Genomic DNA, 26201 nt, shown 5'->3' with positions numbered 1-26201 from the left:
ATGAGATGCACATAATTTTAAAGAGTGCAATGAGATGAAAAATAAATCAAACACTTGTCTTAAAATGAAAGATGTACTAAAATGCACACACCTGAAGGGCATTGTCCTAAATGGGTTCGATTTAATGAGATGCATTTAATTTGCAAAGGGGATAAATGAGATTGGCCCAGAGAGAGGCTGAGAAATATAAAAGTGTAAGATACACTTGAAAGTGGTGTAATAAAACCTGTCTCATCTGTGGGATGGAAATAAGATGCAAAAGTGGAAACACACAGAGCGTGGTACCATCCGCGTTCTCTCTGCTTATCTTTGGGACTCCAATCCTTGGCATGTGATGCTCCACCAAGTCAAATTATCCTTTGTCCCCAGTATGATGCCAGGCACACAGTAGGCACCTGGGAATGCTTATCGAATGAGTAACTGGCTCATGGGATTGTAGTCTATATGGCAAAGGAAAGTTACAGGGAGTGGCTATAAAGCAAGGGACTTTGAAAGACAATTGCGAACTATTTCTCAGAGCAATGTTCCTCAAAGTCTTCAGGCATCCTGCCTAGGTATCTGGGGAAACGCTGATCGTGGGACCTAACCCACATATGTAACAAGCAACCCTGGTCATTTTTTATACCCCAAGGCTCATGACTGCTTATAGAGGCCAGGTAGACAGGTAACCTATGAGTGAAGATACCTGTATGTGAGCACAGGTACACTTTGCTAGGAAAGGCAGGAGTATCTTCACCTCCACAAATATGTTCTTTCCAACATTCTGTTTCAAAGTCAAGACTTTCTTGGACTATCTTGTTTTTTCACTCTTGTTGGAGTAATGGGTGTAAAGAAATATTTTCCTTCTTAAACACAACAACTCAGATATTAGAGGGAAAGGTCAAAAAAATGGGGGGAGGAGGAGGGAAGCATCACTAATCAACAGGCCAGTCAAATAGTGACAACCTGATAATAAACGGCAACTGACCCTCAGCCTCCGTGCTGGGGAGGCCACCAGAGTGGTGAATGTCAGGATAACGTGGAGAGGCACCCTAGGGGGCAGGAATTCAACTGCACCCAATCGTGGCTATGTGGGAAAATAGGTCTAGAGTTGCCTGATTGCCTGATTTTTAAAGATAAACCAGGGATCCAGTTTTTAAAAAATATGCAATCTTTAACTTTTAAATGTTGGCACAAAATTTTTAAAAACAATATATGATCCAAACAAAACATGTCTGTGGCTGGCCAGTTAGCACAGCTGGTTACAGTGTGGTGCTGATAACACCAGAGTCTCAGGTTTGTTACCTGTACCAGCCAGCAAAAAAAAAAAAAGAAAATATGTCTGCAAGCTGAATTTGACTTAAACACCATGTTTGACCTGAGAGCCTCCTGTTTGCAACTGAATGATAAAGTTTGAGATCACTGTCCCAGGATGAGATCACAGTTATAACCATTCCAGGGATGTTACAAGCACCTTTCAGTCTCAGTCTTCTACTAGAATATAAACTCCCCAAAGGCAAGAACTTCATCTTTGTGGACCACAGTTGTATCCTCGGTGTCTAAAACAACATGCTGGATGGAGTTGGTGCTCAATAAATGCATGTCGAAAGATCATTAGGAATGAGTCTGAGCAGGCTGCAGTATCAGGCCCCATGCAAGGCAGCAGAGGGGCTCGGTGGCCAAGGATGGTTAGCTCTGGACATCAACTCCCATGAGCAGGATCTCCAGACCTGAACCGTCTTTCCCAATGGATGGGGTCAAGGACAGAAGGTGGTCTGAACAGTTTCCAGGGCTCTGATATGAGATCCATTTTGGGGTAAAGAAAATCTGCACCCCCAACTTTGTCTCATTGTCTTGTTTCTGCAGGGATTATGGCACATCCCCTTGGGTTAGGTAGCGTGTGGGTCACGCACAGAGAGAGGTTGTTGCCTCCTCAAAATACATCCACCCACATCTCAAATGATTTAGAAAACCCACTATTCGTTGGCAGGAGGTTGAAAAGATGGCAGAACTAGATAAAAAAATCTCAGGAGAGGGTAGGAGAGGCTGGAGCAGGCTACCCTGTATTTCTTTAGAATAGCGTTCCATAAAGTGTGCTTGGGAAATATTGGTATAACTTGAGTAGATATTACTTGGAAAGATAAAAGGGCAAATAAATCTGAGAACAGCTGAAACAAAGTTAAACAGATTTTCCTCCAGGACTTTTCAGAGCCTTTACTATACTAATATGCTTTATAAAACTCTACTAGCAAAATATAATATGCAGTTAATTCTAAGCTAATTTGGCCATGGGATTTTATTTATTTATTTATTTTTTGGTAGCGTATCTTTTAACTGGTGTTCCTTGGAAACAATTGCTTTAAGAGACCACGGTCTTCGCAACTCTGGGAGGCGAGGTTCTAACACATCATCTTCTTTCTGATCTTGAGACTCTCCATCTTCGTTTGTGGAACTCTTTCCAGGTGTGGTGAGGGGGCTCTGTGAGAGCAGCGACTAAGGGACCTCCATTAGAGCTGCTTGGTGCCCACTGTGCCTGTGTAACTGCCCCCCTCCCATCTTTGGCTCGGCCATAGGGGATCCTCGGGTAAGAGTAAGCTCTCCAGCCTTTGTGAATGTGAACAAGGAACTCTCCTCCTGCTTCTAAACAATGCCCTGGATGTCTCAGCAACGGTGCCCAGGTAGGGAATCCTCTAGTCAGCAGGTGACAAGAAAGCCTGCCTCTCACTTAGGTGGGGAGATAAGCTGCCCCTGCATTTCTTCTTGCCTCAGGGAGTACAGTGCTGACTCCTGGGATTCAAGGGCAGACCCCCACCCCGGTCACAGCTCCAAGATTAAAAGCAGTGAAGACTGGGCATATGAAGGCTGGGGGTGGGGCTAAGGTGGCACCAGCTTCGGTGATGGAAACCCTCCGGGAGGGAAAAGCCTTTGAGGGAGGCGGAGTATGTGAGCCTGGAGACACCGATTTCAGGGCTCTCCGCTGCTGTCAGGGGAACGGCCAGCAGAGGGCAGTGTAGAGCGCCCTCCTGTTCCTCTCCCTACTTACTCTTTGTCTAGAGCTATTCACACACGAGGTAAGCGCCGAACTTGCTATCGTCCTCCCCAGACAGGGCCAAGGAGGCCACGCAGAAAGCCCTCGACCTTGTTCTCTTACATGGGTAGTCAGTTCAACAGGGTGCATTGCAGAGACCTCCAAATTTTGTCTGGCTTAGGGTCCCACTAAAGGGACAAGCGACTGCTACAGAACCACAGAAAAAGAATTGCGCACCAGAATTATGGTAGGTAATAAGATTTACTGAAAATTTCCCTGCCACATTCAGTAATGGTTTGGTGGATACATCAGAAGGAGGTTGCATAACGTTAGGCGGGAGGAGGGGGCCGGGAGGAAGAGACGCGGGCACGTGTGTGCCGATGTGCCTGTGAGGGTGGGATGCTTTCAGTACTGGTTTGGTGGATACATCAGAAGGAGGTTGCATAACGTTAGGCGGGAGGAGGGGCCGGGAGGAAGATACGCGGGCACGTGTGTGCCGATGTGCCTGTGAGGGTGGGATGCTTGTCAGTGGTAAGTGGAAGGGTGTGCATGTTCTCTAACAAGAAAAATGAACCAGAAAAGGAAACGCATTTTATCCCACTGCGTGTTGCAAAAGTCTCACGCCAAAAAAGCTAGACTTTCCTCTACCTATGGCATCAAAAGGGCGTAAAAAAATGATTGGAACACCCAGATTATAAATAAGGTTATTTGTTTCTCAAAAATCCCTATTAAAACATTAAATATCAGCTCTTTTGGGGGAGAAATACATTCATTTCAAGGAGACCTCAGGAAAGCAATCACCCTTTTGCTCCACCCCAACCAGGTGCAGGAGGGGAAGCCCTAGAGGGCCCTGAGGGTCCCCTCTAGGTGAGCCAGGTAGCCACTCACACCCTGCCACTGAAGGAGATGGCTAATGCACAATTTACAAATGAAACTGCACGTCCATTAAATTAAATCCAATGGAAAACACATGTGTGATCAGTCCTGTCATTCACAGCCACAGGGGTGGGTGGGAACAGGAGGAGGGATGCCAATCATGGGGGCCTGAAGTTGGAGTGGGAGGACACACGTTAGGGCAGACAGTGGAAAGCCACCTCCTCCCAGGAGCCCCGGTTCCTCCAGCGCTGTGCATGTTGGTGTGGAGAACGGCCAGGCAGGGCGGTGGGGCACTACTGCAGGATCTTGGGTGCCATTTCTCTGGGCTGTCCCCCACATTATGGATGTTGATGGGAAGGGGATGTAGCACCTTCTCCAACCCCTGGCTTCCCATTGGGCTGGATGCTTCTTTCCAATGTTTCTTCTGCCTTCTCTGAAGGATAGCATGAAGAAGGGAGGCTGGAGGTTGATGGGGTCAGCCTGGGAGCAAAGGGACAGCAACGGGGGGGCCTCTGGGGTGGAAAGCTTCCAACTTAACCTGGCTCCACGTTCTCTGAAGGTCTATGGAGGGGGTGGAGCATTTGAGGAGCTCCATCTGAGGGCAGGAACATCTAGGGTGAGACACCATTGTCCTGTTGTTACAGGAGCTGAGTTCTGATCCCTAAAGTCACCTTGGTATGGCTCCCAGCCCAAGTTCTGCCACATCCTTGGCTCCTGGAGCCAACCCAGGTGAAAGGACTTCTTCTGACCTCCTACAGGTTGAGCCCCTAGCTTGCAATTTGTTTCCAGGATAGAGACAAAAGGAGGCTCTGCTGGCTCCCACCCATCTCTCCCAAGTCCATGGTTGATGCACCCAGAGATAGGGCCTTGGAGGGATGAGTTGCAGCCCTGTGGAATCCAGGTCTCACTGATCTGCAAGATGGGAGGCCTCAGGCTCTCCCCCTCCTCTGGCCACTGGTTGCACTTTTGGGCTCCCTCCTGCCCTTGAATGTCTCTCAAAGGGGCTGAGAACCTTCTGGGGGTAGGGCCCAGGCCCCCTTTGTCTCTCCCTTTCCTCTTAAGTCTGTCCACTGGCAAAGACTCACTCTGCGAACAGCACCAATCCATCTCACAGTGCAGGGCTTGTAAACAACTCAAGTCCTTCCATGGGGGGCCCATGGGTGTCATCTGTCCTCAGGGATTCGGTGAGTCCAGATCTCACTCCTGACTTTCCATACAGGCTGCTTGAGTGGCCCTGCCCAACAGAGTCCTCTGCAGTTCCAGGGGAGTGGGTCTGGGAGCTCACTGAAGCTTGGTGGTTGGGAAGGGGCAGATGTCTCCTCTGCATTTCTTCAAGCTACTGATTTGGGGAAGCTGGGGCCCAACTTCCTCGGTGCTGCCTGCCCAAGTCCCCTCCCCCCACCCTGAGCCCTCTTGGCGACACTCCTCTCCTGCTCGGTGATCAGAGCCATCTGGGCTGCCCGGCTACTCCAGGGAGTCACTATGTTCCAAGCCCAGGTCGCTAACATTCGTTGTCTGCAGCTCATCAGCCTCCTCCTCCTCCAACTCCTCCTCCTCTTCCTCTTCCATCTCATCCTCATCTTCTTCTTCTGTCCCATCCAATGAGTCGTCATGTGCAGCCATCATAGCCTGCTGTATGGCCATGGTGGCATTGTCTGAGGACAGGGACTGCAGGTTGTCCAAGTTGATGGAGCCTGCATGAAGAAGGCAAAGGTCAGGACCATGCATGGCTGTTGTTCAGGCCCAGCAACCTCAGTGCTGGACAGGGTTGAATGAGCTGGCTCACAGGGTGGTGAGCTCCTTGTTTCTAAGGGTGTCTAAGCTGGACCATTCCCTGGTATCCATTGACTTGTCAGCCACTCCCTGCCCCATCCCGAGCAGCAACCTTCCTAGCTATCACTTACTCAGCATCTTCTATGTAAAATGTCAAGTGTTGTTCAGGCCCAGCAACCTCAGTGCTGGACAGGGTTGAATGAGCTGGCTCACAGGGTGGTAAGCTCCTTGTTTCTAAGGGTGCCTAAGCTGGACCATTCCCTGGTATCCATTGACTTGTCAGCCACTCCCTGCCCCATCCCAAGCAGCAACCTTCCTAGCTATCACTTACTCAGCATCTTCTATGTAAAATGTCAAGCACTTCTGACTTTCAACAATTCTGTAATGCAGGTATTACTACTCCCCAGAGGAGGAAACTGAGTCTCAGACAATTAAGTCATTAGCTCAAAGTAACACAGTCAGGAATGACAGAGTTGGGATTCTGTCCAAGGGTGGTCTAGCCCCAAATCAGTTTATTTCCACTGTACCTCATAAGAGATGGCCCATCGCACAGAAATCTGCACACAGCCATGTACACACGTGTGCACAAAAGCATGTGTACACACATGCACACCTCCGCCCACTCCCCACACAGAACTGTCTGCACATGCCAAGCTGTAAAATGTCTGGCTCATTGAATTATTCATTGTGCACTAGGCGACTGGCAATTAGAAAAGTGTATATGGAGGGTGTGATGGAGAAGCTGGGAAAACAAAGCTCTTCTGGCCTCTGTTCACAAGCCAGCTGCCTGCCACGGTATTTATAGATGGCCTTGGCTCTGGGGGAGCTGTGCAATGCTGACTGCTGCTAAGGAACTTGGGTGGGGGTGGGGGTGGGGGCCTGCTGAGCAGTTATTGACTCAGATGGCTGACTCCCATTCGTCCCTGTGAGATTGCTTTTGGCTTGTTAAAATATATTGGAACATCCCTTTCTTTAAAGCTTTGATGGGGATCAGGGAGGGATAATCACTGTGACAGAGCAGTGACTGGGGCCCAGGTGAGTAGACGGTCAGCCCTGAATCTTTGCACAGCCTGACCTGAATGAGCTCTGGGACTCCTCCAGGCACCTGTCTAGGGTATGCCCAGCTCAGTTCTTACCATCAGGGTTTGTCCCTGGGGCACCGCCCTGTTGCTGCAGCACCCCCGCAGCAATGGAGTTGGGCCAAAATCTTTGGGTGGGCCGGTGCTGAGACTTGATCTTCTTGGCTTTGGGGGCAGGGTCTGGGTTGCTGGCATCAAGCATGGGCTGCAGGATGCGCCTCCGGGCATTGATGAACCTGCCCAGGGGAGAAGGTGGAGACCTGGTTAGTTACTGCCTGGGTGGTGTTGGGGAGTGGGGGCAGAGAGGGCTGAGCTGCTTCCAGACTCCATTATACAGAGCAGACTGGGGTTCCCATCTAGGCTGTAAAAGCCTGGCGGGGAGAAGAGCCCCAGGCACTAAGGAGTTCATGAAATCACCTGGGGCATGGTAACCACAAAGTATCATGGACAGAACGCATGGGGAAGGGTCAGAAATTCCTACTTAAAACCCACCAGGACTGAACAGAGGAGGAAAGAGCCATAGTCATAGGCACCAATCTCTGACTTCTCTCCACAGGGCCACAGGCTCAGATCAGGGGTCCCAACTCTGGGGTTCACTCGCATCCAGCCAGGCCTGGCTCTCTGAGCTCTCTATGACAGCCCAGCCAGACACAAACAGAGAAGGGGAAAGCTAAGATCCCTGTGGGGTCGAAATGGCGACTCTTCCTCCTCCTTCCCACTCCAGCCTTGCAGAATGTTTTGGTTTCAAGTTCACATGGGGGTGGGGGTGACCAGATGACCACTGGTGACACCTCCAGCCCATGGATGCTAGTGTTCCTGTCTGTCTCTGCAGTGCAAGTGGGCTGGATGCTCAGGTGGGGTTGAGTTTTTTATTTAGCAAGCAGCTTCCAGGGATGTTCCTCACACAATTGTCCAGCAGAGGGCACCGAGAAGCTGCAGATGAAGCTACCGGTGCCAGTGTTGATTCTGGCTTTCTGCTTCTAGTCCAAATGGGATGACTGGCATGGTGACTGGGCTGAGACTGAGGCAGGACTGGGCATTCTAGTCTCTTTTCCCTGCTATGTGTTCCCCTGGACCTGAGAGCCTTTGGGCAGGTGATGCTAACTCACCAGTTATTTACTTGCAGGAGGGTGAGGTTTGTCTGGGCTGCGATCTGCCTCTTCTCATCTTCCGTGGGGTAGGGGTGCTGAAATGAGAGGTGAACAGCTCATGAGGGCTGGTCACATGAGGCCTGGTCCCCTTGAGGCCTGGTCCCCTTGAGACCTAGTCCCTCTAGAGGCTGTGCCCATGCCATGGGCACTCTCCTGGCGTAGACAGCTCAAGTGGTTTGGAAGCCCAAACTGTGGAAAGTGTAATGTTTGTTCCTGAAAGAGAATGGGCCTAGAGCTGCCCCATGCCTGCGGCTCCACCTCCAGGGCCACCCCGCTCTCAGCCCAGCCCCCACAGTGGGGGGACCATGGCATTTCCCAAGAGTCAATATGGTTCGATATTGATAGCTCCTGAGGCATTTCCACATCTTTCTCACTTGCTCCTCACAGCTGCCCCCGCAGGCAGGGCAGGCATCAGCCTTAGGATCCGCAATGGCCTCAAAAGCCCACAGAAGGTGGTGAGTGGGGTGAATGAATTGATTCGATTTAAATTAACTGATATTTACTGAATATCTACTATGTGTCCAGATTTATGTGAGGCTTTCCTAGGAGACAGCAGATACATAGAAAGATAACTACTACTTGTATAGTACTTTGTAATCTGTAAAATGCTTTCATGCAGTTAATTTCATTTAATAAAGCATGTCATTAAAACTCTGCAGGATAGGTGGGTTAGGTATTGTTATTCCCACTTTACAGAAGAAACTGAATGACTTCTCCAGTGTCACCCAGATGGTAGCACCGGCTTGGAAACCAATTTTTCTGGTTTTGGTTTAGTCTTTCTCCCATTACTTTGTAATGCCACTTTATAAGACTGAGTCAGTGTCCTTGTGGCGGTAAGTTGATCAGTGGATCAGGTGTCACCATAGTTCCATGCATTGATGACACGTTTTGTCTCCCTTAGACTGTGCTTCATGAGGCACACTGTTTACTCACTAATGTATCCCCAGTGCCTGCCACACACAAATGACATACAAATGCCTGCTGAGTGAAAGAAAGCAAAAACGAAGCAGGAGAGGCTGTGGTTTGTGTATCGAGCACTATAGAAGCTTAGGAGAAGGAGAAATATGTGTTGGCCAGAGGCGTGGGGAAGACTGAACAGGTCACATTAAAGGTTGGGAAAATTCTGGCTGGCAGTGGGGAGAGGGTCCTGATCCCATGGGGTGGTGGGCTACATGATAATGGAGTCTGCATCTCTGGATCTTTCCCAGGCCTCAGCACAGTACCCGGCACCCAGTAGGCATGCAATTGAGGTACGAAGAGTACCTGAATGGGTCAGTGCTTTGTCCTGGAAGCTAGGGGAGATTTGGTGGCTCTTAGGGCTGAGGACCAAGCCGTCCAGCAACCTTAGGCCTGATCGTTCCTTTTGATTGTGGTGGTGATAGAAAGTGGTGCTTAGGCTTTCCATAGTCCCAGAGGTTGGGACTCACAATCTGGCTCTATTATGACTAGCTATGAGATCTCTGGCATGTCACTTAACCATGCATCATAAAGTCATCTAATGATTTAGTGACATTGCACTTGTAAAGTGCTCAGCAAAAGGGAGCACTTCATTCTATTGTTATTGGGTGGAGTCAGCAAGGTGCTTAAAGCTCTCTAAGGAAAGATTTGAAATCAACAGCCTTGGAAGTACTCTCCTTATCAGTGACAAAGGAAAGCAACCTCTTCAGTGGCCTCAGCCTCCCTGCCTGAAGCAATCAGGATCATGTGCTGTGTTCATTCACACCTCCGACCCTGCCCGCCATGCCAGGGCAGCTGGGATTTGTGACTCGTGCAATATTAGGACACTAACAAGAAGGAAAGCACATCAGTGTTGCAGGAGCCAATTTCCCTCTAATTGGGAAGGAGCGGAGGGAGGCTGGGAGGAGAGAAGCAGGCCCCACGGGGAGTCTGGCTCCTTCTGGGGATGGGGTGGTGCACAAGACCTACTCCTGGCTCCAGGGGTCCCAACCTCCCTATTCATGGAAAGGAGACAAGCAGCCTCCCTGTCCACGGCCAGCCAGTCTGTGAACAAAATATGGCAAAAATATGGTGACCTTTGGCCTCTCGGGCCACACTGGGACCTTTGGTGCCCCTGCCTTTGCTATGCTGCCCTCTGCTGAGCGCTTCTCCTCCACTGTCCTCTGCATGCCCTTCTGAGCTTCTGCAAAGACCTGTCACAGATCACATCTCTGTGAGGCCCTTCCTGACTCCCAGGGACAACTTATTCACCCCTGCCGGGAACAACTGGGTTTAGCCCACTACTGGGTGATATGTCTCCCCACTAGTCTGTGGCTGCTCTCAGGCACGGACCAGTCTTATTAGACATTGCTTATCTCCAGCGTCTAGACTAGTGACAGGCACAGAGATCAATGTTCAACGATCATGTGTGGAACCCATGAACGAACCAACACAAGAAGGAGATGCAGACTTGTTTCCTGAGTAGGGCGAGGCTGGCCTTGCCCACGTGCTGGGCCGTCAACCCACAAATGCTGGGTATGCAGCATCCTGGGTGCAGGCAAGTGAAAGATAATCTGAAGTTAGGAGCTCACAGCTTAGATGGAAAGGAAAAAAGAAAAAAAACCTCTATTAAAGGGCAGTTCATGCCAAGCACCCCTTGGATGGTAAGAGAAGGGTGGGCTGGACTGATCAGGGAGGGCTTCCCTAGGGAGGTGGGACTTCAACTGGACTTTGAAGAATTGCCAGGCCATTCTGGTAGAGGAGGGGGTGGGCATTCCAGGCCGGGGCCTTGCACTAGGTCTTAAATTTAAGCCAGTCAGATGAAAATCTCTTCTACTGTTAAAGGCCTCTAAAGGAGGGACTTCTCCAGCCTCCCTTGGAAGGCTAATCCATGTTGTCTCTAGGGAGGCTTCTGGTGCAGGGCCCTCATTCTGAGTGGCTGTCATGCACACACAGATTAACATGCTCCCATCTAACGGGCAGCTATAAAAGGCAGTGTTGCCCCAAACTGGATCTAATAAGAGCCAGTTCTCTTATGGATACAACCCCAGCACAAGTCCCCAACACCTATCCCTCCTGGAACTAGTATCTCAGGAGGCACATGGTGGAGGCTGTGGGGTGAGTCACAGCATTTAGCCTCACTTTGGGAACAGGTGTGTCGGCCAGAACATTCCTGGCACCGCATCTGAGTGCTCATGGGAGCAATCCAGCTTGTACACGTCTCAGACCAGATGATTCCTGAGGACAGAGTGAAAATAGATAGTCCTGGCCCCAGGACAGACTGCGATTGGGTCAGTGCTACTTTTAGCACAGTTGGAAAGGCTCAGGGCCAAGGACGGGAAGAGGAATCAAATGAGATCATGGTAAGCCACCAAGCCATGGTGGCAGCTCTCTGATCGTTATTTGCAGGAACTCTTCTGGAGTTAGAAAGGAAGGGCCCAGAGAGAGCTCTCTAGAAGTAGACAATTTTTCCTTGACAAAGAGCTACAGAACAGACCAGAATATTACAGATCCTTCTCAGGGCCAGCCAGAAGCTTCCCATGACTGGGCAGTGCTGCCTGCTGGTAAAGAGCCTCTGGAGATGGGGTCAAGTCCTGATCGATGATTCCTGAGGACAGAGTGAAAATAGATAGTCCTGGCCCCAGGACAGACTGCGATTGGGTCAGTGCTACTTTTAGCACAGTTGGAAAGGCTCAGGGCCAAGGACGGGAAGAGGAATCAAATGAGATCATGGTAAGCCACCAAGCCATGGTGGCAGCTCTCTGATCGTTATTTGCAGGAACTCTTCTGGAGTTAGAAAGGAAGGGCCCAGAGAGAGCTCTCTAGAAGTAGACAATTTTTCCTTGACAAAGAGCTACAGAACAGACCAGAATATTACAGATCCTTCTCAGGGCCAGCCTGAAGCCTCCCATGACTGGGCAGTGCTGCCTGCTGGTAAAGAGCCTCTGGAGATGGGGTCAAGTCCTGATTTACTTCTTAGCAGCTGAGTGACCTTGGCGGTTTGTGGCTTTACATCTTCCACCCTTAGCCTCCTCAGCTTAAATTGAAATAGCAAAATAGTGCCTACCTCTCGGACTTGAGGGACGATTTCATGAGATGAAGCCTATATGTTCCACTGACTCACTCTGTGCCGGGCTTTACATCTTCCACCCTTAGCCTCCTCAGCTTAAATTGAAATAGCAAAATAGTGCCTACTTCTCGGACTTGAGGGACGATTTCATGAGATGAAGCCTATATGTTCCACTGACTCACTCTGTGCCGTGCACTGACGCCTCCCAGACATCATCTAGTTGGATATTCAAGGTTTCCAGAGAAGGGAATTGCAGTATTTATACTAAGTAGGTGCTTTATGCCACCTTCGTTGCCACCAGGAAGTTCTCTGAAATCTAACCTGAACTCCTTCCCACCTCCCTCTGGCATCTCCCTTTTAGCCCCACAACTCAAGTGTCATCTGGGCTAACATGGCACTGAAGGCATCTTTCCATGTGAAGAGTCATTTCTGTCCCCGTCCCGGGGGAGAAGGAAGATCAGCCAGTTCTGGCCCAGGGTCCCTGACGCTCCTGCTGCTCAGAGCCCACCCTGCGACTGTCCTCCCCCTCCTAGCCCATGCAGATCTCCCCACGAGGCCAGCCAGGTCACTGAGGGACACAACACATGGGGGGCAGCAGCTTGCCAGGGGAGCAGGGCTTGGAGCCTGCATCACATCAGTGAGCCTCCCGTCCCCATTTCCTGCTGTCACCAGCACCCTGCTGGAGCCCACCACACCTCTCCCCTTCCCCTCACTCCTGACAATGGTGGGGCCATGGCCTGCTGCAGCCCACCACTCTGTGGGCAGGACACCGCACTAGGAGGGCAGAGACCACCCAGAGGGAAGCAGTCAGGATGGTGAGGGGCCCTGAAACGACCACATGCCATCACATCTAAGACGCCATCCGTGGTAGGAAGCACCCTGGTTTCAGAGAAGATAAGGTGGAAGGAGCTGCTGCTTTTACAATAAAGAGAAGCACAATAAATCACCCAAGGATTCCTCTTTCTACTGTGATTGCCCTTGTTCAGGCATTCTATTCCTTTATTTTTGCTCTCATTTTTACCTCTGCCCCCTTAAAATTAGACACACTCGGAAAAGTGCAAAGAACTAAAATGCATAGCTTCACGTATTATCACAAAGCAAAACCCATGTAACCACCTCCCAGCTCAAAAAAATAGGATATTACCAGCACCCTGGGAGCCCCCTTCTGTCCCCCCTACTCCCCTTCCCAAAATATCCTCCCCCAAGATAACCTGACTTTTATGATAATTACTTTTTGCTTTTCTTTACAGTTTTACTACCGATGTTGCACGATGGCTTAGTTTTGCCTGTTTTTCAAGCCTTGTATCAATGGAATCATCTATTTGGATATTCAAATAGATGTTACACAGTTACACAGTTGTTCTGTGTAACTGTAGCTACTCATTTGTATTGCTGTACAGTTTTCCAGTGTGAAAAATCTACTGCCCTCCTGCAAATCTCAAAACTATTCTCTCTCCCTTTGGTTTCTACTTCAATCCATCCTTCATAATGCCAGCAAGATTGGTCCTTCTTAACCTCCCTCTCCAGTCCCCACCCTGCCTCAGCTACGCCCATTCAGATGTCCCTCCCTAGGATCCTTCACGCTGCAGGGGTGATCTGTTCAGTTATCTGTCACCCCTCTATAGGGGTGCAAGCTTTTTGAGAAAAAGAACTGTGTCTTTCTTTTCACCCCCACCTCATCAGTACCAAGGAAAATGCCTGGCACTTGATAAGTGTTTAGTACATATTTGTTGGATGAATGAATATGGGGTCTTGGGGTTAACTGGCACTTCTCACTATTTCCTATGCGTGTGTCTGTGGCTGTGAAACTTAGTGGGGAGGAGTGGGGGAAGCATCAGTGATTCAGACCCCCCAGGGATTCCATCTACAGGCAGGTTGCTCTACTTATTAATAATGCTGCCCCTGAAATTGACTGCTTAATGCATATTTGTGTGTGCTGGGGGGAGTCCAGCAAGTTACACTGGTCCCCTCTCTAGGGGAGTCAAGGAGGCAGCACTGTGAGAAGTAGGTGAGGCATGGACTCTAGAGCCAGACTGTCCATGTTTGAACCCTGGTCCTGCCTCTCACCAGCTTGAGACCTTGGCCAAGTTACTTCGTTTCCTCTTCTGCGAAATGGAGGAAATAAGTGCACCTGCCTCAAGATTGTTACAAGAATTAAATGAGTTAATATATGAAAGGTACTTAGAGCAGTGCCTGGCATACTCTATGAATGTTCGTTTAAAATAAATAAATAAATAAAATAGATCGTAGGCTAGATGCACGTGCCTCTCTCTGAAGAAGCCACGGGTTGTTTCCTGGCAGATGGCAGGGGCTTTCCAGCAGCCCCTTCTGTGCATATATAAAGAGCTCCTTTTTTTCCAATGGGTTTATTTCCTGCATGCTCTGGGACTGCTCCAGCCCCTGTGCACAGGTGATGGAGGCGTTTTCTTTTAAACTGGGTCTCAGGCTTCTTGGGAGATGCTGTGAGGTTGTGAATCTCCCACGCCCATTTTCAGATAGAATCTCTGAGAGCTGCAGGCTCCATGGAGCATCCTGGGGCTCAGTCCAACCCAGAGGTCCTCCACACTCGCTCTCTTCTCAGCTCTTCCATCTAACCATGTGGCTGACTCACCCGTAGTCACTAAAAGCACCCATCTTCGTGGAGATGCACCAATCTCCCTCTTTCCCTGGAGACATACTGCCAATGTGGCCCATACCCTGGGACTGCGCTGCACCAGTGCAGGCCTCTGACACCTGGCCATCCTTCCTGAGAAGTTGGAAGGCAGCTTCTCCCTACATTCCTACAATCTACAGGCAGGTTGCTCTACTTATTAATAATGCTGCCCCTGAAATTGACTGCTTAATGCATATTTGTGTGTGCTGGGGGGAGTCCAGCAAGTTACACTGGTCCCCTCTCTAGGGGAGTCAAGGAGGCAGCACTGTGAGAAGTAGGTGAGGCATGGACTCTAGAGCCAGACTGTCCATGTTTGAACCCTGGTCCTGCCTCTCACCAGCTTGAGACCTTGGCCAAGTTACTTCGTTTCCTCTTCTGCGAAATGGAGGAAATAAGTGCACCTGCCTCAAGATTGTTACAAGAATTAAATGAGTTAATATATGAAAGGTACTTAGAGCAGTGCCTGGCATACTCTATGAATGTTCGTTTAAAATAAATAAATAAATAAAATAGATCGTAGGCTAGATGCACGTGCCTCTCTCTGAAGAAGCCACGGGTTGTTTCCTGGCAGATGGCAGGGGCTTTCCAGCAGCCCCTTCTGTGCATATATAAAGAGCTCCTTTTTTTCCAATGGGTTTATTTCCTGCATGCTCTGGGACTGCTCCAGCCCCTGTGCACAGGTGATGGAGGCGTTTTCTTTTAAACTGGGTCTCAGGCTTCTTGGGAGATGCTGTGAGGTTGTGAATCTCCCACGCCCATTTTCAGATAGAATCTCTGAGAGCTGCAGGCTCCATGGAGCATCCTGGGGCTCAGTCCAACCCAGAGGTCCTCCACACTCGCTCTCTTCTCAGCTCTTCCATCTAACCATGTGGCTGACTCACCCGTAGTCACTAAAAGCACCCATCTTCGTGGAGATGCACCAATCTCCCTCTTTCCCTGGAGACATACTGCCAATGTGGCCCATACCCTGGGACTGCGCTGCACCAGTGCAGGCCTCTGACACCTGGCCATCCTTCCTGAGAAGTTGGAAGGCAGCTTCTCCCTACATTCCTACAGTGAAGTCTGGGTGGAAGAAAACACTCTCACGTTGCAGGCGGGAACTTGAGGCCTCACGTTTCTCTGACACAGAGAGATGAACACAGCCAAGAACCCAGCTGGCCTGACTTCTGCCTCCTGGTGTGCCTTACACCAAAGGCCTGCAAGTGTAGACACCTGAGCAGCATCTGGAGGGAAAGCAGTCATGGCCATGACAAGGGGCCACAAGGGAGCCCAGGCTCCAAGGGTGAGAATGAGGAGTGAAAAGGATTTCATGATCACGACACACTGAAGGGAGGGGTCACTCCCTTTGGTCAGCAGGAATCACAGTGGCATTGATGATCATTTGGGAAATAACTGTCATCCAAAATGACCCCTCCTCCTTCTCTTCCTAGCTAATCCTGAATCCTAGCTATCTTATAGGCCCAGCCCAAATGCCAGCTCCTCCACTGAACCCTGTTAACCAACATCTCAAAACTGCACAGAGCCCTGAAGGCCCCTGAACATCCTCTCCCTCAGGGCAGGAGCCCTTTACACCAGTGCTTTTAAGCTAGCAAACCCCAAAGAAGGTCCCGGTGTGCAGAGATAGGGATGTTCTCAGCCCCAGGCATGGCGGGGTGATGATTGTACACCTTTGTAAACCCTAAAAACCACTGAATTGTGCAGTTTTAAAGTGTAAATTTTATGGTATGTGAATTATGTTTCAATTTAAAAAGTCATACAGATAAGGCTCCTGGTGCCTTTTGTGTACTGGGCTATTGTGACTACCACAGAGTTTATATGAGAGCCCTGCAGCAAGGCCCTCTGCTCTGTGTGGCTGGGCGGAAGATGGGGAAGGGGCTAGCAGTGAGCGGGGTACAGCTGGGGCCCCAGCTGGATGCCTCACCTGGCTCCAGAATGTGATGGATGGAGAAGGCAAGAGGGGGCAAGAGGTCTAAGGCAGAGCTGCTGTGAGGTCTGAAAACGGGCCAGGCATGTAAAATTCCTACAGCTCTCCCAGGATGGGGCTCTGTGCCTCAGCTGAGAATTGGGGTTCCCCTTTGCTAGACTTTGCATGGGAGCTGAGAGACGTCTGTGGTTTCTTGGGTCAATATGGAGGCAGTAGAGCCAAGTGGGTAACAGATTAGAGCTTTGAGTGGCACAGATCTGGGTTCAAAGCCTGAGCAACCTTATTATCTGTGTAGCATTGTAAGATGTGTTGCCTTCTTTGAGTCTCTGTTTTGTCATTGATAAAATGACAATAATAGTAGTGCCTACGTTCAAGGGTGGCTGTGTGGATTGATTGAGACGACACATTAAAGCGCTGAGCATCGAATCTGGCCCACTGTAGTGGTCGATGCAGGAGCAGCTTCTTTGGAGATGGTGAGGCCTGCTGGGGCTTGGTTTCCTCCCCAGGACCTCCCCGCACACAGAGAAGATGCTGCAAAGCTGATCATGTGCTTGGGTGGCAGCAGCAAAGAGAACCATCATGTTTTTGGATGAAAATGGCAGAAAGACCTGGCAGGTCAGGATGACACCAAGATCTGGAGCAGACGGGGTGGCCGGAGAAGCTGGGGAGTTAAAATAGCACCTCTCCCTCCACTCAGTGCCTCTCCCCTCCATGGGGAGGACTCTCTGCCAGAGTTTTGTGCCTGACCTGGGTTTGCTATGGAATGATTGCTCTTGCAAGAGTTCAGCCTCTTTCAGTCAAAATGCAATGTCAAGAAAATGTCCCTGGATTCTTCAGGGACTCAGAAGCAAGCAGCTATTGGATGAAACCCTCCCAATCTCACTGCAGCCTAACAGCAAAAAGGCTCGGGGATTTAACCTCCATCTCCGGAGCTTTCTATCATCTGAATACATTTCTGTAGCTGCTAATGTCACAGAAAAGTGAAAATGACAAGAAGCCTGGACACAGGACAAAGGAATCCAAAGAGGACTCACTTCTGCCTGAAGGGAAAGATGGCAACAGGGAAAATCAGAATTTATTATAGACATTCTCATAACCAAACTCTAGTTAGCAAAGTCTGCAGATAATACAGTGTGCTCCATGCCTCTGTAAACCATCAGAACTGCTGTCCACAGGAGGCTGAATGCTTGAGGTGAATAGGCTACTCTGTAGAATGTTCATCAGCCAAATTATCTGCTTATCTGGAAGTGGGCAGTGTTTGTATCCAGACTGGTTTATGCCAATTATATGTATTATTGTAATTATGTAATTTAGTGAACTATTCTATAAACCAATGAAATATAAGTGCAAAAAGAAAGATTTATTGGTTTGTTTTTTTGCCAAATTATCTGCTTATCTGGAAGTGGGCAGTGTTTGTATCCAGACTGGTTTATGCCAATTACATGTATTATTGTAATTATGTAATTTAGTGAACTATTCTATAAACCAATGAAATATAAGTGCAAAAAGAAAGATTTATTGGTTTGTTTTTTTGTGTGTGTGTGTGACTGGTAAGGGGATCGGAACCCTTGGCTTGGTGTCGCCCGCACCGCGCCCAGCCAGTGAGTGCACCGGCCATCCCCACATAGGATCCGAACCCGCAGCTGGAGCGCCGCTGCGCTCCCAGCTCCGCACTCTCTCAAGTGAGCCACGGGGTCAGCCCCAGAAAGAGTTATTGTTGCTAAGAAAACTAAGTAGTAAGCTTTATAAAGACTTGAGGCTCATTTGCTTAAACATGCTGAGTAGTTAAGACCAGAGACCAACGTTAAGAGATGAGAATACATAATAAAGATCTAGAAAGATACTGTAGCCAGATCAGTTTCCAAATGTCAAAGTTCTTATTCCACTTTAAATAAAGATGGGATTTATAGATGAAGTTTATACAAATAAAATGACAAACTTTAATAATAAAAAAAAAACCTTGGCCTTACATCAAAAGATTAGCAAACAAATATATATGTATATCTTTTAAATTAACCTAAAATGTATCTTTTGAATGGCTTTTCCTTTTTTAAAGCAACTTTTCCAATTAATTGACCAACACATTCGTTGTCCCAACTGCACTGGATATGAGAACATTGATGGCACACTGGAGTCTGTCCCTACTCCATGGCTTTTCTACTCTTCTTTCCCCAAACTGAGCAGCTGCTATCTGCCAGTACGGTGCTGCCACAGAGGCCATTCCCCAGGGGCTGCAGTCTCAGGGTCGTTCCTCACAGCGGCAGTGAAAACAAGCGTGCCATAGACTGGTCAAGTTAGTTTGGGAGAAGCTTCAAACCTTACCCCTCTTGCAAATTCACAATGCTCCTCAGTTCGCTAACAATAAAGAAATAGGCTAAACCTTGTATAATCCAGATTTGCCCAAACATATTTCACTACGGAACCCCTTTTGGGGAGCAACACCTAGTAAGTCCTATAAAGGTACATACCTTGAGAATCAATGCTGTAGGGCCCACAGAAGTGTAATGTATGATCCCTATTCTTTAGAAATTTACAACAGAGATATGAGACATATAGATATGACACATACATATATATATGCACAGAGTGGGTAAGTAACGGTATTAGTATACTTAGGCCAAGTGATGGCAAAATCAGTAGGTGTTATAGATTGAAACGACAGATCTGCTACCCACCTCTAATTAATTTTCATAAATTTCGGGCCTCTGCCTCAAAAAATTTGCTCTTGGTCCACTGTTCTAGAAACTTCAAAGGGAATTTATTTTTTAAGTGCTGTGTGACAGGCTTGGCTTTTTTATATATTATCTCATTTAATTTTCACAACCATATGTTATCTTTTTTCCCAAATAAACAGAAGCAGAGTAATCACGCAGTTGGTGGGCGACCCTCAGTTCATGCCTGATCCATCAGGCTTCAAAGCCTGTCTCCCACTGTGTCTGGTCACCAAGAGCCTCTTTCCTGAAGCGGGGGTTTGGGGCCTGTGTGTCCACCTATGTGTGGATAGCCAGGCTGCTCTGGGGAAGGCCCGGCTGTGTGGCCTGGCCATAGTCTGCAGAGGACAGTGTGGCATTCTAGTTGCCCCTGGAGTAGCCTGGACTTCTCTCCATTCTCTTCCTCCCCCTCCATCAAGAAGTTCTGAGTTAAGACTTCAGAGGCTCTGTGGTCATGCCCTTCTCCTTACTCGGGGCCTCTGTCATAGAGGCATTAATCAGAGAGGACTTTGTCAATAAGTGCATTATTAACAGCACCTGCACCTGCGGACATTCTGGGGCTGGAGAGAATAGCTTTTTGGCAAGTCCTCTACATCGTCCCAGGTCCTTTTTGTTTTTTTAGAGCCAACCTGGGTCCTTCCTTCTTTTCTGCTCTGTGCTCACTACTACTGTCCCTCTCTTCTGCACCTGTCCCTTCCTCTGCCTTCCAAAGTCCAGGTTGGAAGTGACCGTGGAGTGGAAAGAAACCCTGCGCCATAAGGGAGGCTCACAGGGAAGGGGGTGAGAGGGCAGGATGTGAACTGAGGTCCAAGGTGAGAGGCAAGGCACAGCCAGGAGGGGCTGGGCTTGGTGACCCTCCAGTCTCAGGCTAAAGACTCTCGGGGTGAGCTGCATGCGGGGAGAGGCGGGTGCCATGGCGGGGCCCCCAAGGTGGGGTGATGGCAGTCAAGGGAAGGTGCTGGCCCAGCACCTGGGCAGGGGATTTGTCTTGCAGCCTCCTCTCTCTATTTCACTTGCCTTTCTCCCCTCAGAAGTGAGATTGGAGGTGTTGTGTCAGTCCTCAAAAATGCATGAGGGTGGGAGGAGGGGAAGGAAAAGGACCTAACGTTCATTAAGCACCCCAGGTGCAAGGTCTTTGTGAGTATTTCACCACTTTATCATGATCTGCACAAGAGGCCAGTGTGGCCAGGCCACAGCGCAGGAGGTAAAGCCTAGACTGGAACCCAGGTATGGCTGCCTCAAAAGCCCATGAGCTATGACCCTGCAGTGATACAGCATCACGCCACAGTGAGTGGAGCCAGATTTAGATCCACTGGCCTGGGGGAGCCCACACTGTGACAGGTCAGTGCACAAAAGACAGATCCCGCCCTAGAGAGGCCCTCATCCTATGGGTAATCTGGGGTTTGTAGCATGGACCCTGGGCTCACAGGGCCACCAAACCCATTTGAGCCAACTGACTCTGACAATTTGAAAAACTGGAACAGGCAGGAAACCTGGGCATCCCCACCACAAGTTCCTGCCATTAAGTCAGAGCTGCTGCCTCAGCCTGACTCTGTACCTGCCCCTGGTCCCCTGGCTTCCTCTGGGGATCTCTTCAGCCTCCTGGCCCCTTCTCTCCAAACTAGCTTTCTAATTTGGAAACTCTAGGGTTCCAAACTAGGCAGTGCTTTCAGAATGTGCTCACTTAGCAAAGCAGGGGGGCAGCCCCAGGGCACTAGAACTGGGTGGGCCCTTGTGTGGAGCGGCAGAGCTCCAGCCTCACATCTACTGCACACAGTGAGTCTTCTTTCTCGCTGGGTGCATGGGGCCAGCACTTCTGATCAGAATCCATAAGACCATGGTCAGTCCTCTGCTGCTATTGAAGTCTGAGAACCACTGCCTAGGCCTAGTCTCCATGGCTTCTGCAGGCTCTCCCATTTTATATAAAGGGCTGTCAATCGATTGATCGATTCATCAATTTCCATGATCCAGTTGACTTCTCTCCTCTCTCTGAAGAAGTATTTCCCCTTATTCCTGGTTCTTCCCACAGTTCTCAGGCCAATGTGTCCATAGTCACTTGGCATTTGTCTTGTATCTGTGTATATGTACTCTCCTGCCAGACCAAGAGCTTGCAGACTGCTGGAAGCCTGCCTGTGCTCAAAGAATCTACCTCCCCGTCCCACGACACACACACACACACACACACACACACACACACACACACACACACACACACACACACACACACACACACACACACACACACACACACACACACACACACACAATATCAGTGCAGACACACTCATTAGCCTGTATTTATTGCTACAGCTCTTGAAACAGGTGCAAGGGGATTATAATTTTGAAGTCATTCCTGACATTCTACCAAAGGCTTGTCTTTTTGCAGTTAACACTGCACACAAACAAATCATGTATGTGCACACAGTAGGCACTTTATAAACACTCCACTTAAACCCAAGGCATTGGGGCCGGCCCGGTGGCGCACTGGATAAGTGCGCCACTTGGGAAGTGCGGCGGCGCTCCCGCCCGAGGGTTCGGATCCCACATACAGACCGGTTCCTGCTCACTGGCTGAGCGAGGCGCGGGAGCAACACCGAGGGTTGCAATCCCGTTGCCGGTCCCCGGTCCGGTACGGGGGCAACACTGAGGGTTGCGATCCGTTGCCGGACACGGAAAAAGACAAAAGACAAAAAAAAAACAAAAAAAAAAACCCAAGGCATTGTGCCATTTTCAAAAGTGGTGACTGAAGCTTATGAAAACAGAGCAGAGCTGGTGATGGGAGAAGCCAGGATTTCAGCCCAGGCTGCCCCTCCAGACTGAGTTCTCTCAACCACTGCCCCCTTACACCATGCCTCATTCAGCTGCTCTGATCCAGAGGGAGACAGACACACCCCTTCTGCTTCCCCCAACCTCAAAGATTCCAGAGTCCTAGCAGACATGTTCTGCATGGGAGAAGGGTGGGGTGAGCGTGGCTACATGCAGGTGGAGGGTTCTGGACCCGTAGCCATGACCCCTGCCCTCTAGAACCTCACCTTGCTCATGAAACAAGACATGTAGCTGCCTCAAAAAAGCAAGCACTAGAGACAGTCTCCCAGCTCTAGGGCCCACTTAAGCCTCCCCTGACCTGGCCCCTAGATGATATTCCTGTCAGAGAGCTCTAAGTCCACGCCCTCTGCAGGTTTGGATCTGAAGCAGAGTCTGGTGCCCACGCTGTGGGTTATGAAAGCCTCACGCTGGGACTCCACACCCCCAGGATACACACACTCACCATGAGATGCTGGAAGAGCCAAGAACGCATTATATTGGTGGCATGCTTGGGCAAGACTCCTCGTTTGTTCTTGGACTTCTTATCCTCATTGTCCAGGAGGGAGGTGAGGTCAAGGTTAACCTTCAGGGCACGTGGAGAAAAAATCAGCATCAGCAGCCTGTGAGGCTGGTGAGGGACCTGCTGCCATGGTGACAGCAGGCTCTGGCTGCCAACCCCCTTCCCAACTCACTCTTAGGGCCCTGGGGAGGTCACCTTTCCCTCTCAGCCCACACCAGACCCTCAGAGGATGGAGATGAGACTTGGGGTGAGGAGAGATAGGAGGGAAGAGGAGGAGGAGGAGGAGGGGGGAAAGAGGAAAAGGCGGATGAGAAAGGATATAGAGGAGACAGGGTCATGCAGAGAGTATAGAAGATGAATTTTCCGTAAGCCATGTCCTAGTTATTAGCATTTCTGTGGTACTTTACAGTTTGCAAAGCACTTTCCTATCCATCATTGTGGTTAATCCTCACAACAGCCCTGTAGGTTGGTGGGACTGCGTGCAGTGGGCATTAATCCCCTTTCTAGCGATAAGAACTGTAAGGCTCAGAGAGGTGGGGTGACTTATCCAAGATGACAGAGTCGATGTCAGATCTCAGGCCACTGCCTTCAGATCTTTCTACTCTTCTTGTATGTGTGCACTTTGTACCACTGAGGTACATAGTGTCTCAGTCTAGAGACCAGGAATAGGAGGTGCAGGACACTTTGATGTAACCCCAGGAGGCAGCAAAATCCCAGGAGCTGATAAAACCTTTCCGAGACCCAGCTTCTTATTTGTAAAGTAGGGGTCATGAGACCTCTTAGAGGAATAATGAGGAATTAAATGAGTTATCTGTGTAAGTGCCTAGCAGAGAATGTGCAATTCTGGCAGTCCTACCCCATTCCCATGCACAAGTGCACACACCTACACACACACTCACCTGTGTGTTCTGGATCTGGATGGCTCCCTGGGGGATTGCTTGGGTGACCACCTGACCCTGGGAGGTTACCATGGTAACCGGTTGGTATAAGGCTCCACCTGAGGAGACAACCAGTTTTTGGGTCCCCTGCCGTGGGTGTGGGTAGGAGTGAGGGCAAGCAGGGTTCCCAATTCCCTTGGCAGTTGCATGTAAAGACCCTCTACTCTGGAGCCCTCGGGTATCAAGGTATGTTTCTTCCACTTGTAGAGGAGAAGTGGGTAGGGTGGGGGATGGTGTCCACAGCTGAGAGCAGAGCCTCTGGTGGGAAGTGTTTGGGGGAAAGGAGGGGAGCCTTACTTGATTTTGGGGGGACTCATGAGAATTTGACCCAAATTTCTTCCAAACCATCACAATCGGGCTTTGGTGCGGACCACGTATAAACTAACAGAACACTTTCGTCAACAAGCTGAGCTGGGAGCCCCTCCCTTGGCAGAGGACACCCCCACCCCTGGAATTCCCTTGGGGCCACCTTTCTCCTCCCAGGGTGTTCCCCACAATCCCCGGCACCCTGTTCCCTGCACCGACCTGACACGACTTGTGAGTTGACGGTTGTCATGGCGATGTTGCCCTGCTGGAGCGCTGAGGCTGGGACCACAATCCCCTGGGGGTTATTGGAGACTCCAGACATGGAATTGGGGGAATTCTGCAGGAGGTCCTGGCAGTAAGGGAGGCGTGGTTTGTGACAATGTCACTGAGAGCTTAGATGCTACAGTCCCTCTCTCCCCTTTCCCCTTCCTGCATTCCCTCCTCCCTACTCCTCCCCAGACTCAAATCCAGAAGGCAATTCTCCTGGCTTCCTAGCAAGAGTGAATAAAAAGGCTCAATATTAAAATAAAAAGCACAAAACAAATAGTCAGCCGTTTAATCATTCCATATCCCCATAAGCCTGAGACACAAATTATGCCACAAACCTGTAGTTCCCACCTTGGCTACACTTTGAAATCTCCAATAATTATGCCTGGGTTCCAACCCCAGAGATTCTAATTTAATTGGTCGGGGTGTGTCATGGGCTTTGGGGTTTATAAAGCTCCCCAGGTGATTCTAACGTTCAGCCAGGGCTCAGAACCTTGCTTCACCTGATCAGCACCTCTTCATCCTTCAGACTCAGTTGTCTCCAGATGTCTTCTCTGACCCTCCCCTCCCTCAGTGCCTCTCTTTCACATACCTCTGCCACAGCACCTATTACACTGAACTCCATGCACAAAGCAGCCTCCAGTGTTTACCTCTGTATCCTTAGCAACTAGCTCAGGATCCTAAAATATTTGTCAAAAAATAAATAAATCCACCCTACCCTCTGCATAAACTGTCTTCTAAGGTACCTTATAGGAGCCACCTTCAGCACATGTCACCAATTCTTTTCTCTTCCTCAAGCTGCCAACACATAATTCACTGGGAACAGGTCTCCTTTGCCCCACACTGTCAACCAGTAGACAGTCCTTGCAGTTTGTTTTGCAGTAGCCGAGGCAGCCAAGGTGACAATTTTTTCTGTCACCCCACTCCCCTCACTACTTCCACTTAAAAGCTGGGTAAGGAAGTCCTTGGACTTGATGTTGAGGGACTCCCAAGATCAGGGGAAGGAGGCTTGGCTGCAGGCTTCCAAGAAGAAGTAATTGGCCCTCCCTGCTTTCTGGGAAACCTGTGCCTGGAGGCCAGGTGCTCGGAGAAAGTTTGTGAAGAAAAAACTGGATGTGTGAGAGGTCAGTCTCCAGATTGGAAAAAGCTAGAAAGGTGCAAATGAGGTGCAGAGGCACCTGACTGGGTCTGTGGCTCCTCCCCACCAGGGTTCCTCATCTGAAAACAGGGCTTGCCCCACTTTGCAGGTCCAAGGGCCATTTAGGCTGCCATTCCCATGCTTAAATGCCGGAATCATAAGTAGGAACTGCAAGGATTCAGAGACAGGTAAATCATCAAGAAAACAGACAATCCAGGGGAAAGAAGGCCCCTCGCTTCCTAGCTTTTGCTTTAGGATGTGAAGAAGCTTGGGTCTTCAGCCTCCAGAGAAAGTCCAGAGTCTGGAACGAGGAGAAACCTGTGTTTGGAGGAAACCTCAAGCCAACAACTGCCTGCCGGTAGCAACACACAAAGTGGCACAACCCCAGGAGATGGCCATGGCTAATCTCCTCCCAGTCCCTGGCACCACGGAAGTTGGCAGAGCCTCTCAGGAAGTGGAAGTGAGCACCGATTTATACATCCCATTCAATTCAGCTGAGTAAGTCCCCCTTGGCATCTCCTCCAGAGCAGCCTCTTTTGCTTCTGGACTGAACCTGGCCCAAGAGCTGGAGGAATATGACCTATAAATAAGCAGCATTAGGAAGCCCAGAGTCCAGCTCTTCCTCCTCCTGCTGCACGGGGCCTCATGGTCTGGCTCCTCTGGGTGGGGGGCAGCGGGAGGCCCTGCTTCTATTCCCGGTGAGAGTGTGACATCGGGGGAGGGAGAGGGCAGCTCTTGCTTTGGCTTCCCCTTCCCAGGGCTCTGTGAGGTTTATTCTTTGAGCAGAACTCTTGGTCTTTCCATCCATGCAGTCAAAGTCAACATGCAGAAGCCTAGAAACTGAGAGAGTCTATAAAAGCCACATATTCCAACTCCCTGAGGCACAAATAAGAAGTTGAGGTTTGGAGACCTCAGTGACTTGCCCAAGGCCATGCAGCTGGTTAACATCAGCAGGACTAGAACATGGCTCTGCTTCACCCACAAATACTGAACAGCACACTGCGCCAGGTGCTCGGGGCTGCAAGGTGCTCCTTGGATCATAGGGGT

General features: G+C 49.7%; 1 protein-coding gene across 1 annotated transcript in view; it reads right to left on the bottom strand.

The window, feature by feature from the left end:
* Nucleotides 1–3714: 3714 nt before the first annotated feature.
* The window catches only part of PKNOX2 (PBX/knotted 1 homeobox 2), a 78279-nt gene continuing 55792 nt past the window's right edge, over nucleotides 3715–26201 (bottom strand). The window contains exons 5-10 of the mRNA XM_008589228.1: nucleotides 23969–24098; nucleotides 23405–23502; nucleotides 22449–22568; nucleotides 7845–7921; nucleotides 6793–6971; nucleotides 3715–5577 (exon numbers count right to left, since the gene is read on the bottom strand). Coding sequence (XP_008587450.1) covers nucleotides 5348–5577; nucleotides 6793–6971; nucleotides 7845–7921; nucleotides 22449–22568; nucleotides 23405–23502; nucleotides 23969–24098 — 834 coding nt within the window. The 3' untranslated portion in view covers nucleotides 3715–5347. The remainder of the gene's footprint in view (nucleotides 5578–6792; nucleotides 6972–7844; nucleotides 7922–22448; nucleotides 22569–23404; nucleotides 23503–23968; nucleotides 24099–26201) is intronic.

The sequence above is a fragment of the Galeopterus variegatus genome, unplaced genomic scaffold (genome assembly GCF_000696425.1).
Source record: "Galeopterus variegatus unplaced genomic scaffold, G_variegatus-3.0.2 Scaffold5316, whole genome shotgun sequence".
NCBI classification, from domain to species: Eukaryota; Metazoa; Chordata; class Mammalia; order Dermoptera; family Cynocephalidae; genus Galeopterus; species Galeopterus variegatus.
The sequence above is the reverse complement of the archived record's forward strand: the minus strand, read 5'-3'. Positions and strand labels throughout refer to the sequence as shown.